Source organism: Gossypium hirsutum, chromosome A06 (assembly GCF_007990345.1).
Source record: "Gossypium hirsutum isolate 1008001.06 chromosome A06, Gossypium_hirsutum_v2.1, whole genome shotgun sequence".
NCBI lineage: Eukaryota > Viridiplantae > Streptophyta > Magnoliopsida > Malvales > Malvaceae > Gossypium > Gossypium hirsutum.
The window spans coordinates 72,354,198-72,369,019 of NC_053429.1; the positions used below are offsets into that span (position 1 = coordinate 72,354,198).

Sequence of the window (14,822 nt, forward strand, 5' to 3'; positions counted from 1 at the left end):
TAAAATTAGAAGTGCCTTTACATCAAAATTTGTTTATTATGTAATTAAATTTTTTTGTAAAATGGTGTGCTCCGCCTTTTACAACTGTTGTTGGTCTCCCTCTCTCAGTGTAGAAAAGATGTCAAGTATTTATATTTGACACGTACGCAGTGAGGCCCTAAGACAGCGAGGGAGGGACCTGCTCTGCTGCCTTGCCTCGCCTCGCCTCGCCTTGCCTTGCCTTTTTACGTTTACTCTCTCTCTCACGTTTTCAATCATCGTGGGTGGGTTCTTTCTTGCTTTTAATTTATTCTAAAGTTTCTTTGCATTACATATTTGCATGTATTACAAATGTGATGTTTAGATCCTTTTGCTGATGCCAAGTTCATCCCTCTTTCCCTTGCCTTTTTCCATTGTTTTGTTTTTTCTTTTGTTTTTTCTTGGCCTTCTTCAAAGTCTCATTAATGTTCTTTTGTTTTTATTTTCTGGTAAATTTCTTTTTATTCCATTTCCTTTGGTGCCTCTGCCATGAAAGTCCTGGTTTTCGTTTTGTGCTTTTCTTTGATTTCTCATTTGAGAATAGGGTCGCATTTCTTTGGTGGGATTCTTTTTCTTTGCCTAGGTGATTTCAGATTCTAGCTTTATTTTCTTAACTGGGTCTGTCTCTGATTAATCAAAGTAAAATTAAATGTTTAATTGTCTAATTGTATTGTTTTTTTGTATTAATAATTTTTTATTCTACTGCTTGACCAAACGTGCTCTGACAAAGAATTGCAAATGTGTTTATTTATTTATTTTTTATTATTTTCATCTCTTTAATTTTTATTTTATTTTCTTATTTACTTGCTATTTGTTTTTTTTTTTGGATCTTGAATTTCAAGTTCTCTTCTGTCTGTGATTATAGGAATTTGAAATGTAATATGAAAATGATCCTGGCTTCTTCTTTTTTTTTCCATTTAAATTTATTATAATTTTCGAATTCAACCTTTTGTGGTGTCCTTTCTATTTTCTGAATTCAATGGGTGGTCCATATATAATTGATTTTTGTTTCTTTATTTTACCAATTTTCTGTATATGTTATGATTCTCTCATGTTTTAAGAAATGTTGTAATCGTTGTTAACCTTTTTCTGTTTTTGTTTTTAGAGCAGATTTGCCACAAAGCCATTTCCAAGGAAGGCTCTTTGATTGATCCTTGAAATTGAAACATAAATTGTGTTCATATCACAAGAAGTTTTCTTCAAATGCTAAATTTTGCAAGAGGGAGAAGCCAGCCAAGGCCTACTAGATCCATGCCGTTGTCCGGTAACATTTTCTCTCAACTTCATTTTCTAAGTTCTAATCCATTTCTGGTTCATTTTCTTATATAATCTCGATGCGCTTTCATTTCTTATTACTTATGATGAACTTAATCCTCCCATTTTCATTTAAAAAGTTTGAACTTTACCCATTCATTTGAAATTTGGATAATCAAACCATCTTCTGCTGAGAATTTTGTTGAAAATACTTGTTTACTTTTTAAAATTGTAGTAACTATTTGTTGCCGAGTGTGGAAAACAAATTATATATTCAATTTTTTCTCAAGTTATTTATGATATATGACTTGCTTACATTTTAAGGCAGAGCAGAGCTGATGATGATATAAAATTGGAAAAAGAAAATTGTTCTGTAAATTTAATTTTGTTGTTTGTGTTTTATTGCAGGAATGGAATATCCTGATCCCAAGAGGAAGAGCAATTTTGTAGGTAAAATCCTTATGGCTGCAACCCTTACAGCCTTATGCATTATCATGCTCAAGCAATCCCCAAACTTCAATACTCTAAGTCGGGTATGTACTCAATTCGTTCTCTGGTTTTCTCTTCCCTCTCTATAATGCTATACCGATGTTAATATGCAATATTTGTTCTCTCTATCACAAGAAAAAATGGGGCATAGTGATTCTATAATACCAGGTTCAATCTATCAAAAGATTGTGCCGCATTTTTCCAGTGCAGATATCTTGGTTACTTTGACAATTGAAGAACAACTGACATTGTCAATAAGACTTTTTTTCTTTATTTGATTTTCTTTAAATTGTTAAGTTAGTTCTGATATGTGGTTATATTTCTGGGGCTTCACTAGCAATTATAGCTGGACCCTTTGCTATTGTCCATAAGATTCATCCTTGCATGTTGTCGTTGCCTGCTGCTGGCTTAGTTTCATCAAACTGTTCACTTGATGGTGGATTTGTCCTTTGCCCTTCGAATGTGGTTAACATCTTCCCTTCTAGTTGAGGAAAAAACATAATTGATGCTGCTTTATATGAACAATTGGAATCAGTCCAGTTGTTTTGTAGTTATATAGTGTTACAACTTCTGAAATCTCTTACCATTCTTGACTTTTGTCATTCCAGTTCTCCGAACATGAAGAAGGTGTAACACATGTTCTTGTAACTGGTGGTGCTGGCTATATTGGTTCACATGCTGCTTTACGACTTCTGAAGGAGTCATACCGTGTAACTATTGTGGTATAATTCAGGATTCCTTATATTTCAGTTGTTTTGCATAGTGATTAGTCCTGGTTTTAAGGAAGAAGTTTCCTCTCTTGCAGGACAATCTTTCACGTGGAAACATAGGTGCTGTCAAGGTTCTACAAAAATTATTTCCGGAGCCTGGACAGCTTCAATTCGTTTATGCTGACTTGGGGGATGCAAAAGCAGTATCCTTTTCTTGAAATTTGATATGATTATTATTTTTCAAAATTATCAATTTAATGCATTTAAATGTGGATGTGGTGTACTGTGTTTCCTTGATTTTATAGGTAAACAAAATATTTTCAGAAAATGCATTTGACGCTGTAATGCACTTTGCAGCTGTTGCATATGTTGGGGAAAGCACACTTGATCCTCTCAAGTAAGTTTCCTTAGCTTCTTCATAATTTATAATTGGCTGAGTTAATATAGATCAGATGAGCTGTGAGGTAGATTGCACATTTTGCTATTTTTCCATTGATATTTTGACAAGTGCTTATTTAGTTGATGAACCCAACTGTGCTGTAGTACCATGAAATGAGTAGAAAGAGTGTATTGTTTCATTGGTCCTGCTGATGGCAACTCTGCCTATTTAATTGTACCCTTGTTTATAAATTACATGGCAGGATACCAGTTTCTAAGGTCCATTCTATTTCACAAATAATTTAAGCTTTGTTACCTGACCTTACCATGATTTATGAGAGCACTAGAACTGAAGCTAATAAATTTCCATCACTCAAAGAGCAGTTCAGGGAAGAGCTATTCTAGGTCACTACATTTCGAAAGAAAAACTTAAGTTGGATTCCTTTTGTTTATGTGGACCTATAGATGAATTTTTTCCACTAAGTATGCTTGATACATTGTGTCTTCCACGTATAAAGCCTTAGACTTGTCTAGGGTCCTTTCTTATGCTTAACCCAACAGTTTGAGATGAAAAAGGGATTGTCCTGGGGTTTGATTGTTGTTTTATTTCTGAGTGCTTCTGTCTAACCAACTGTACTATATAGCCACAACCTTTGGCGCTTCTATTCACTAAATTACTGGCAGTCTGGCACTGCCACTGATACCATTACCATTCAAATGTCTTCATTGTAACACTCCTTACCCGAGTGAACTCGAGCAACGAATGTTACATTTAACACTGAACATACATTTACGATTTCAAATGCTTTTAAATTGAATTTTTAATAATGATTTCAAGACCTTATTACATTTTAGGAACATAATTAGACTATTAATAATGATTTCAAGACCTTATTACTGAGGCCTACATTTCTTGAGACATTGCCATGGCATTGTAGAAGTTCAGCTTCGATGTTGCCCTGTCTCGAGACAAGTGAGTGCATGTCTCCAGACAAAGTCCTTTATGTCTCGAGACACGACTCAGTTATTGTAGACTTTTAGCTTTGAAGTTTGTATGTCTCGAGACGCAATTCACATGTCTTGAGACCTTGGGATAGGGGGCTTAAAAATTCTGTTTTCAAACACATCCAAACCATACCAAAATCATTCATAATCATTCCAAGCACAAACCATAACTCATATACCAAATAATACCTTATATTTACTCACCAAAACACGTCAAAATCAAGCGTGGGAATCAATTAGTTCCTTATTACTTACATAAACATTCACCTATGTACATGCCATATACTTAAAACAAAAATAGTGGAGATAGCATACTTTTCTCCAAGCTCTTGGGGTGTGATGAGATGTGAAGAGACTGATGCTCGATAAATCCTCACTTCACATCTTTACCTATGCGTTAAAAATTACGTGGTAAGCTTGTGAAAGCTTAGTGAGTACAACTAGAATTAAACTTACCTTTAATTAAATAAATGAAATATAGTTCAATAGCATTATAGCAAATAAGTATAGAACAATTTAGTATTAGTATCCCCATACTATAACTCAATCATTATAATTTCTTTAATTATCATTCTATCACTAACACATAATCTTGTCATATTATTCTTAGCTTTATTTTTGTCTTTTATCATTCAATGGTCGCCCAACGTAGACTTTACAGTACACTTAGGACATACGGAAATAGTATAGGGATGCACTGAAGTGCAATAACAGAACATAGTAGCACCAGAGTGCCATGTCATCACAGAATAGCACTCAAGTGCTTAATCAGAACAAAGCGACACCGAAGTGCCATGTCAGAACAGAGAGAGTGCTAAGTATTTCGTAATGGCATGCCATCTATATCCCACTAGTTCTCATCTTGTCTACTTGGGCAATTATATCAGAATCAACTTCATTTTCACATTTCAGAACAGAATTTGCACATTTTGAATTTATTTCTCATATATTTTCATTAACTAAGTTATTAAAAATCATTGTGTTTTACATTTAAAATCAACTTCTCAGTCTTTGATTGAGAAGTTTTCATATGATTTAAATTAATCTTGAAATTATCTTCTTTATGGTATATATATTCCCATGAATTTTAGGTATTATCACAACATTACTTCAAACACCTTGGTGATCTTAGAGTCAATGGCTGCACATGATGTTAGGACTTTGATATATTCTAGTACATGTGCCACATATGGAGAGCCTGAAAAGATGCCAATCACTGAAGAAACCCCACAGGCAAGTTGCAAACTTGGTTTTATGCTTAACCATTTTGCTATTTTTTTGTTTGGGGCCAAAGATTAAGTGATCAACATTTATCAACTTATCGATTAATATAGAGTTATATTACAAGGCAACTGACCTTTGTTTTGGAACCAACTCAGGTTCCAATCAATCCATATGGAAAAGCTAAGAAGATGGCAGAGGATATCATCCTGGATTACTCTAAGAACTCAGACATGGCAGTAATGATCCTAAGGTTTTTTTTTTTTTTTAGTTTACTTTAGAAGCTTTTAGGTTACTTGTTTTTTTCTCAATGTGCATAATTTTAGTAACTCACCAAAATCCTAGAAGTCTTCCAGGCCTTAAACCAAAACTAAGTATGTTAGATCTTCATACTTTCCCATTGGAGGACGTTAATTGATAAGTTCTCATTGTTCTTCCAGCCAACTGCTGCATAGATAAGACATAGACATGGAAGGTCTACCTATTCCTGTTTTTATTGTATTTTGTAGTTCTAGATTACAAGGAAACCTTAGAAGGTGGCTGAGTTCAGATTATTGTAATTATGAAGTTAGTATTGATGAACTTTGTAGGCCTAGAAGGACTTCTAGTATCATATTCAATGTGTAGAGTTCTGACCACAACTACTAATAGTCCAACAATATGCTCTTCTTTTTATTTATCCTTTTTACAGATTAAAAACTTGCAGCAGTTATGATTAATATATTTTTGGTAAATTTTAGATACTTCAATGTGATTGGATCAGATCCTGAAGGAAGATTAGGTGAGGCTCCCAAACCTGAGTTGCGTGAGCATGGACGAATTTCAGGTGCTTGTTTTGATGCAGCACATGGTGTTATTCCTGGTCTAAAGGTGTGTTATTCCTTTAATCCCTTCACTTTGATTCTTTAATGATTGCTTCGTACTTCCAGCTTCACCTGGGGTCAAGAAGTAAACTACTAGTCATATACAGGCAACCTAGATAATAGTTTGACATATTTTAGGAAGATTGTGAACACCAAAAATGGTGCAGATCCAATTCAATGTTCTGATTTTAATTTTTAAAACTTGGAGAGTAGCAGCAGTGAGCTTTCTTGAAGGCCTGTGCAATATATTGTTGATGTAAAATTGCATAATTTTGAGAATGCTATTCTCTTTCTACATACGAGGAAGTGCAAATAAGTCTACTGAAGTGATGATCTAACATGAAAGCAATCAAATTGTTGATTCTTTGTGTGAAAACAAAAAAAAGTTCATTATCAAAATTATATATAAGTGACTCTGGGGTTTGACAACCAATAGAAAAATTTCTGTGAACATATAATGCCTACATTTTCATCTTTTCCTTGAAACAAGTTTGTTGTAGATGATTTTGTATAGCCAGATGCATTATGTGTTTAATTTTATTTTCTTTTATGGTGACGTCCTCTTTGCAAGCATCTGCCTAATACTTTAGTTAGATCTTGGAGCTCATGGACGATTTGAAAGATCTGGGTGAAGAATTCAGTCATTTCACATGTTTAACAATGGTTCCTTTTGTCAAGTGAAAAACTACATGTAGTGTATATGATAAATTAACTCTGTATTATTTATTACAACTGTGCTTTGTATGTGCTTATTGCATGTTTGTTTATTCTTGTAACTTTACAAGTTATCACTCCTGTCATCCAACATGTCCATGGTTTTGCCTTTATGTTTCAAATGATTTCAGTGAACAAAGGGCACGATGGGGCTTTGTGGTAATTTTATTTTGGTTATTGGGATTTTCATGCAGGTCAAGGGAACAGACTACAAAACACATGATGGGACTTGCATACGTGATTATATTGATGTTACCGACCTGGTTGATGCTCATGTGAAAGCTCTTAAAAAGGCAAAGCCCGGTGAAGTGGGAATCTACAATGTTGGCACTGGAAGAGGTAGATCAGTGAAGGAGTTTGTGGAAGCATGTAAGAAAGCCACTGGGGTGGAGATCAAAGTTGACTATCTGCCCCGCCGACCTGGAGATTATGCTGAAGTGTTTAGTGATCCAACTAAGATCAGGCTTGAGCTGAATTGGACAGCTCAGCTTACTGATCTCCAGGAAAGTTTACAGATTGCATGGCGATGGCAAAAGGCACATCGTGATGGATACGCAGCAGCCTCTTAGGTGATGGTTACCTCTCTAGAGTCTACTCACAACTATTTTATTTGTTATGGCAATTGGCATATTGAAGACTACCCCTAGGTGGCTCCAATTTTAAGCTGTTTATGGAGGGGAGGGAAAATGGAGATGAAAATTCACTTTTTCAGTACTTGGCTAGTGATATATATATATATATAGAGAGAGAGAGAGAGAGAGAGAGAGAGTAAGCAGCTAATTCATTATATATGTGTATTTGAAGACCCAGCTCAGGCTCAGTTTTATTGATTTTCTTTTTCTTTCTCCCATATTTTCTTCCATGCTTTGTTATCATTACCAATCCAATACATTGATTCAATAATTCTTGCTGCTTGTGTGCCTGCTGAAAAGAAAACCCCTGTGAGGTGAAATTAACAAGTTATGTTTCTTTTAGACCGACAGTGAGACTTTTTTTGTAAGATTAAAAACAATGATAATACGTGTTTAGATATAAACATTGTGATGGGGGTGAGGGAAAAATAAAAAAAAAATGATTTTTAAAGATATTATATTAAAATAAGTGTATATAAAAAATATTAAAACCATACTTATATTAAATAATAAAATATAAAATATAAAATAAAATAAAATAATGTTAATGTTAACGTTAAATGAATCTTAGAAAATATTAGTTATATTTATATTAACTTATTAAAATCATTTTTATATTGATTAATATATATAATCACTATATATTTATACGAATTAAATCTTAACAAAACAACATTCAATTATTTATATTTTTCATATTTTTATAGTATTTTAATTTATTCAATATTTTAAAGTATAAAATTTAATTCACTCAAAATATTACCATATTATTTTATATTAAAATTCAATTAATTATTAATTTATTTACATAGTTATATTTATTATTTTATGATTCTATTAATGTATATATTGATATTATTTTTATATAATTAATGATCTAAATTTATATGTATATCTCTTACTAAGAACATTAAAAAAATGCTGGTACTGGAAAACGAAAGAGCATGTTAGTAAAGACAAAAGATAAAAATGTAATTTAAGTTGTAAACGCAACTTCACTTTTTTTCTATTGGCCCTTAAAGGTCCAGTGAGAAAAGTAAAGTGTGGTGCCATCAAAATTTTTAAACGTAATAATTCAAACACATTGTAGTGATGAGATTGCACAAAAAACATACAAAACGTGGTAAAACAAGGGTTCTTCTGAATCCAAAGGAGCCCTTATTCTTCCATTGTTCCCTTCAAGGCCACCAAAGACCATTTTTATCTATCTTTATATTTTGGATAATTATTAGTAATTAATAGATCACAATATGCCTCAATTCTGGCAAGATAAGGTTTATAGGCCATTTTTTTTAATTTGGGTTTTTAGCTAATTTTAAATTTAATTGGGGATATAGGTCGGTTTGCTGGAAAATGTGTTCAGCTGGACGCATTTTTTAATTCTCTCTTCTAGGGTTAGATTTTTTATTAGAGTTTAGGATTTTGGGTATTTTGAAAGTGTTTAGGGTTTTTGACTGAAAAGGCAAAAATTCTTAGGTAATTTTGGGAAGTCGGGGATGTAACAGCCCAATTTCGGTAAAATTAAAACAGTGGCTTCGGGACCACAAATTCGAGCCGAAAATAAAATTTATTTTTATTTTATATATGATCCGTACTATATTAGAAATGTCATGTGAAAATTTTGATAAGAAAATTTCACCGAATATGTGTTTAATTACGGGAAGGACCAAATCGCATAAAATGAAAAAGTTGAATTCTAGTAGCTATAAGGATTAAATAGCTATGGAATTTAAAACTTAAGGTCCTTATATGGTAATTAGACCATTAAAGAAAGTATGTAGATATTTTGGTATGACTCATCCATAGAAAAAAAAAAGGCTAAGGACTAAATTGGAAAGATGAAACGTTATTAAATGACAATTTAATTAAATGAAAAAAAAAATTCATATCATCTTCCCCAAATATTTCTATGGAAACCCTAGGAGAGAGGAAGAAAACTTATCAAGCTTATTTGGGTAAGTAATCAAGCCTCGTTTTTAGTAATTTTTATATTTTTGAAACCGAGATAGTCTTAATCTATCTATTTGGGGGATTAATTTGAAAAGTTATCAAAATGTGAAAAATGGGTCATGGATGTATATGGTGAAAATTAGAAATTTATGGTAGAAAATGAAAGGTTGTTGATAGATAAACAGCTTTTACAAAATGATTTTTGATAAAAACATGATTTAGGGACTAAAGTGTAAAGTTGTGAAATTTGGTTAAAAATTCTGAAATTTTATGAAAAATTCTGAAATTTTATGAATGCATGTGCTATAAATGTTGTAATGGGATTTTGGTTGCATGTGCTATAAATGTTGTAATGGGATTTTGGTTAGGCTTGGAATAAGGAGTAAATTGCATAAATTTCATTTTCCTAAATTGCATAAATTTCATTTTCTAAGCTTAGGGACGAAATGGGAATTTATGGAAAAGTTAGGGCAAAATGGTAATTTTTCCTAGGATAAAAATCGAGTCCACTTGAATATAAAATATGATAAATTGATGTCAAATTTACTCGTATAGATCCGTTAGACCAAATTCGGAGCTAGAACGAGGAAAAGAGGAAAAAGTCGGATTAGTAGATTTTTCATACACGAACAATTGTCGAGGTAAGTTTGTGTAACTAAATTTTATTTGTTTTTATACTTGAATTAAGTGTTGTGTTTGTGAGTTGTATAAATATTATATATGTATATGACGTTGAAAATATACCTAACAAAGCCTGATTAACGAAAATGCTCGATAAAGGATAAACGAGAAAAATGTTACTTTTATGCTTGGAACGAATGTGGAATGTGATCATTTAAATTATATGAATGCTATAGATGTATAAAATAACTACATGCTGGGAAATGCTTGAAAATGTTAAATCTCGTTGAATAAATGAATATCGATAGATATGTGATTTCTCGAAATGAATGAGGACTTGCATTTGTTGCTGACGGGATTTAGCTCGGACGAGTAATCCTATTGACCTCATTTATGAAAGGATTTAGCCTGGACGAGTAATCCTAATATATAAATCCTCTTGAGCATATGTTATGAATTGGATTTAGCCCGGATGGGTTGATGCGGTCGTTGAGAGCACCAAAAATATCCTATTTCCTACAAAGTAATGAAAAAGAACAGTAAAGGGGAAGTAGGGTCGAATCCTCAGGGACTGGATTGCACGAATGCTTGTTTCTCGAAATCCTAGGTAGAATCGTGCCCAAGAAAACCTACGTTCGTAAAAAAATAAAAATAAAAGCAGAATTAAAAGTTTTGATCTCGAAAAATAAAATAAAAATAGAATTGAAAGTTGAATTGAAATTGTGAAATTAAATAAATTAAAATGGAGAATATAAAAATAAACACAGAGAGAGTTTCTTATGTGGTGAGATTCCAGCCTCCGCTTGTCTCGATTCGCCTTGGGTCCAATCGTTGGCTTTTAAGTGATCCTTCTCAAGCAGAGTATGTAACGTCCCCTAACCCTATACCGTCACCGGAATAGGGTTACGAGACATTACCAGTCAGTACAGTCCAATTTCGGTCATTAATTAAAATAAATATTCACACACATCCTAGTTTTAAGATGTCGTCCCTTTAATGGGCCCTCGCGGTCCAATATGAACAGTAAATTCAATTCGGGACTAATTTAGAATCACTACGAATTTTTAGTAAATTTCAAAATTCATACTACATACCATTGCCAACCATAATTTACTCATTTCATCAATACTTTTACAACCTAAATGACTCTCATTAAACATCCTGGGTGCATGCCATTATCAATACTCAACATACTTTACCTTAATGAATTCGGGATCGTCTTGGGATGCTGATTCAACGAAACGGAAACAAACCGTACACTGAGTATGGTATACTCAGTGTTATTTCTATAATCCGAACAATTAATAATATAACAAATACTTAAGATCATAATAACAATTACAATTATTCAATTATTTATTCATAGATAAATTTCAACTACTTACCATATAAATTTTATACAAATCATATAATAAACACAATAACATAATTGTTCAATTCTTAACTAAATCCATTATTATTTACTCCATTCTTTCACTTACTACTTGGTATAGCTTTCCTTAATTTACTCACAATTCAATATCATTAAACTATATTCAACTATACATTTATCAATCATATTCCATTTTAATTCATTTCAATAACAGTCAATTTCATTTATATCATATCAACTTACTATCTCTGATAGCTTTCAGTATATACATACGATTCATATATCTCAAATCACATTTCAATTCATCAAGTGACATCATATATCATCAATTCGAACTCCAATCATTTCATGAACTTTTGGTTCATATTTTCAATTTCATATCTAAATTTTCAATTCTCAATTCAATTTCTCGTTTCATTTCAATAGCTTGATCAATCAAATTTATTTGATTTATCTTTCACTTATTTACCCCTATTAACAAACCCGGACTTTGACGGATACATGGATTCCAACCCAAACACACCAGTACGACACATTGTGCCTAAAACGGTACATAGTACCTGATCAATATACGACACATAAAGTGCCTAAAACGACACACAAGGTGCCTGATACGACACACGAGGTGACTGATACGACACACGAGGTGCCTGAAATACGACACATAAAGTGCCTGATCGATAAAGCCGGCAAATCCCGTACACTTCCAGATCCTATGGCATGCCAATTATATCCGACTCAGCCCGACTAGTTAATAGGGTATTTCATTCACTTTCTCAATTTAACAATTCTTTCATCAATATCTCATTCCGATAATTACACATATTCACCCATTTTCACAATTCATACAATTTCATTCAATTCAACAAATATATTTCAATTATGCACATTAATTCATAATTCAATACAATTCAATTCACTTTTCAATACCAAATATTCAAATATCACAATCTCATATATTCATATCAATTTCCTCATATTTCCAATCAATATATTTTTCAATATAACATTCATTCAATATTCAAATTTCTACATAAGTCATATATATTATATAATTCAATCAATATAAATTCAATCAAAATAATTTGAATCAATATAAATTCATCGCATACCAAAATCAATCCATTCCAATTGTGAAACATCATAATTCTAACACTAACAATTGCCATATGTATATAAATATAACAAATAATAACTAAGTTCGGATTATAGAAATACAAACCGTAATTTTCGAGCTAACTCCCGTTGACTTTGTCTTGTCCTTTCTTAGCCGAGATTTCTGGTACCACATTGACTACGAAATTAATACAATTCATAATCATTAATACATTACTAATTCATATCTTGAGTTACAGAATTCTAAATTAAGATCCGATAATTTTTCCTGAAACTAGACTCACAAATCTTCTTACAATAAAATTTTCAAAATTTTTAGTTTAGCCATTAAGTACAGTTTATTCTTTAAATTCACCCCTATTCTGCTGTCTGACAGTTTCGTCCCTTCTTCACTAAAAATTAGTTATCTCATAGTACAGAACTCGGATAGTATTCCCGTTGATTTCTGATGAAAATAGACTCATTAGGAATTCTAAACATATAACTTTAAGCCTATAATTATTTTTCTTCAATTTTTTTGTGATTTTCCAAAGTCAGAACAGGGGAACCCGAATTCATTCTGACCTTGTCTCACAAAATTCATTATATCTCATAATTTACAATTCAATTGCTTTTATAGTTTATTCTATAAGAAACTAGACTCAATAATATTTAATTCCATATTTTACACATTCTCTAATTCAATTTCTACAATTTTTGGTGATTTTTCAAACTTAGACTACTGCTGCTGTCCAAAATAGTCTTAGTACAAAATGTTGATTTACTTTAATTTCAATTTAATTCTAACTAAATTCACTTACTTTTCTATCTTAATTCATACTTTATTTCTACTCAATTTTTAACCAAACTTAGACATAATTATCTATTTTTCATCATAAAACCATAATTTTGAAATTCTTTCAATTTAGTCCTTAAAGCATAAAACTTATGAATCACTTTACAATTCAATCATTGCATCATTTTTAACTTGAATTTCTATCAATTTAGCCCTTAATTCATCATTTTATTTAACATGGAAAATATCTAGAAATCTAATAACTATCAAAATATCAACTTAATTTCATCAAAACTTTGTTCTAAAACTTCTAAAACATCAAAATTAAATAAAAATGGCTTGATTGACTTACCTATTAAAGCTTAAAGTTTCAAACCTTCACTTTTCCCTTTTCTCCCATTCTTTCTTTCTTTTTCTCCCCTGCTCTCTGTTTTGTTTCATTCTACTTCTATTTCCTTTCATTTGCTTCTTTAGTTTATATATAATATAATATAATATAATTAAAACATAAAGTATCTTTATAATATAATAATATAATAATATAATAATATACTAAACATAAAAAAAATCTTAGATTTTCTTCACGATAAACCGCCTCAATTTATACTTTTTGTATAATTGCCCTTTTAGTCCTTTTTATTTTCTTTTAATCTATAATTCAACTTTCACACTTTATTCAATTTGGTCCTTTTACTTAATTACTCTTAATTAAATTAAATTCACTTAATTAAACTCTAATTAACCACTCATTTTACTTCGTAAATATTTTTAATAAATATTTACGAATGCATTTTTCAGAAATGGAGACCCGAAAATACACTTTTTCGGTAACGGTAAAATTTGGGTCATTATAGAGTAAGCCAGTTATAGTAGAAGAGGACGCCTACGACTATCAGCTCCAAGAGTTTAGACTTAAGATTTGGCGGAACCTGACTCTAGCTAATAATCACTTTTGTGGGACTATCTTCTGCTAGATCATCACTTCCCAACAGTGAATACCACGCCATTTTGTCTCTTGAACTCGCCAACTTCTGATGTAGAAAGCCAATGAACCGACTGTGCAACCTTCCCCAAACGTACAAAGCGGCAGTTCCTTGCACAAGTTGAAAAGATCACCTATTAAGGACATGGACGGAAGCGTCAGCCCCGTAATGCAAAGAAGTGATGAATACCCCGTTGAGAAGGCTAAACGTGGATTCTAAGCCTCATGAACCTTTTTGGAGAATTTTGACAACCTTCGGCTAGATTAGATTTAGTGGCTCATGATTTTTGGGGAAAAACAAAAAATAATGGAAAGAGAAATTTTTTATTGAAATATGAAAAGAACAAAAAGACTAAATTTACGGGGGAGAGAGTGTTACAGTTAAAAAATGATGTCCCATTTGTGTCACTTCAACCCCTATTTATAGTACTAAGAAACCTAGTCTATTTCTAATTAAATTCTAAAAGATAACCACAAATAAATAAAGATAATTAAAGATAATTAAAAATAAATTCTAAAATTAAATCTAAATAATTATCCTTAATAATAACCCTTAAATAATTAAACATTAAATAGAGTCTTGTGCTATAAAATCTCTTTTTTTGCATTTTTGCCCCAAAAGTCTTCCACACTTTGCATTTTTGGCACCACTTCCCTCCTACTTCGCATGTTGGGCTACTTTATCTCCAAATTCATGCTTTTCACCCTTAAATTTACTTTTG

The 14,822-nt window shown here is 31.8% G+C and overlaps 1 protein-coding gene across 15 annotated transcripts; it reads left to right on the forward strand.

The window, feature by feature from the left end:
* Positions 1–7,502, forward strand: LOC107962181 (UDP-arabinose 4-epimerase 1). Of its 15 annotated transcripts, none has more exons than XM_016898475.2 (10): positions 1–263; positions 1,129–1,282; positions 1,681–1,805; positions 2,370–2,483; positions 2,567–2,674; positions 2,777–2,868; positions 4,946–5,087; positions 5,234–5,328; positions 5,816–5,945; positions 6,847–7,502. In XM_016898475.2, exons 2-10 carry the CDS (start codon positions 1,222–1,224, stop codon positions 7,219–7,221), a joined length of 1,242 nt encoding a protein of 413 aa, XP_016753964.1. In that variant the 5' UTR covers positions 1–263; positions 1,129–1,221; the 3' UTR covers positions 7,222–7,502. The 15 variants fall into 15 exon arrangements, with proteins under 15 accessions (XP_016753964.1, XP_040971741.1, XP_016753961.1 ...); XM_016898472.2 differs by having other exon boundaries at positions 62–263; positions 1,124–1,282; XM_016898476.2 differs by having other exon boundaries at positions 62–259; positions 1,124–1,282.
* The last annotated feature ends 7,320 nt before the right edge of the window (positions 7,503–14,822 follow it).

Coding starts and splice junctions, on each gene's coding strand:
- LOC107962181 (XM_016898475.2), top strand. CDS start 1,222: ATGCTAAATTTTGCAAGAGGGAGAAGCCAGCCAAGGCCTACTAGATCC. Junction 5,088..5,233: donor TCACTGAAGAAACCCCACAG/GCAAGTTGCAAA, acceptor GAACCAACTCAG/GTTCCAATCAATCCATATGG. Junction 5,329..5,815: donor ATGGCAGTAATGATCCTAAG/GTTTTTTTTTTT, acceptor GGTAAATTTTAG/ATACTTCAATGTGATTGGAT.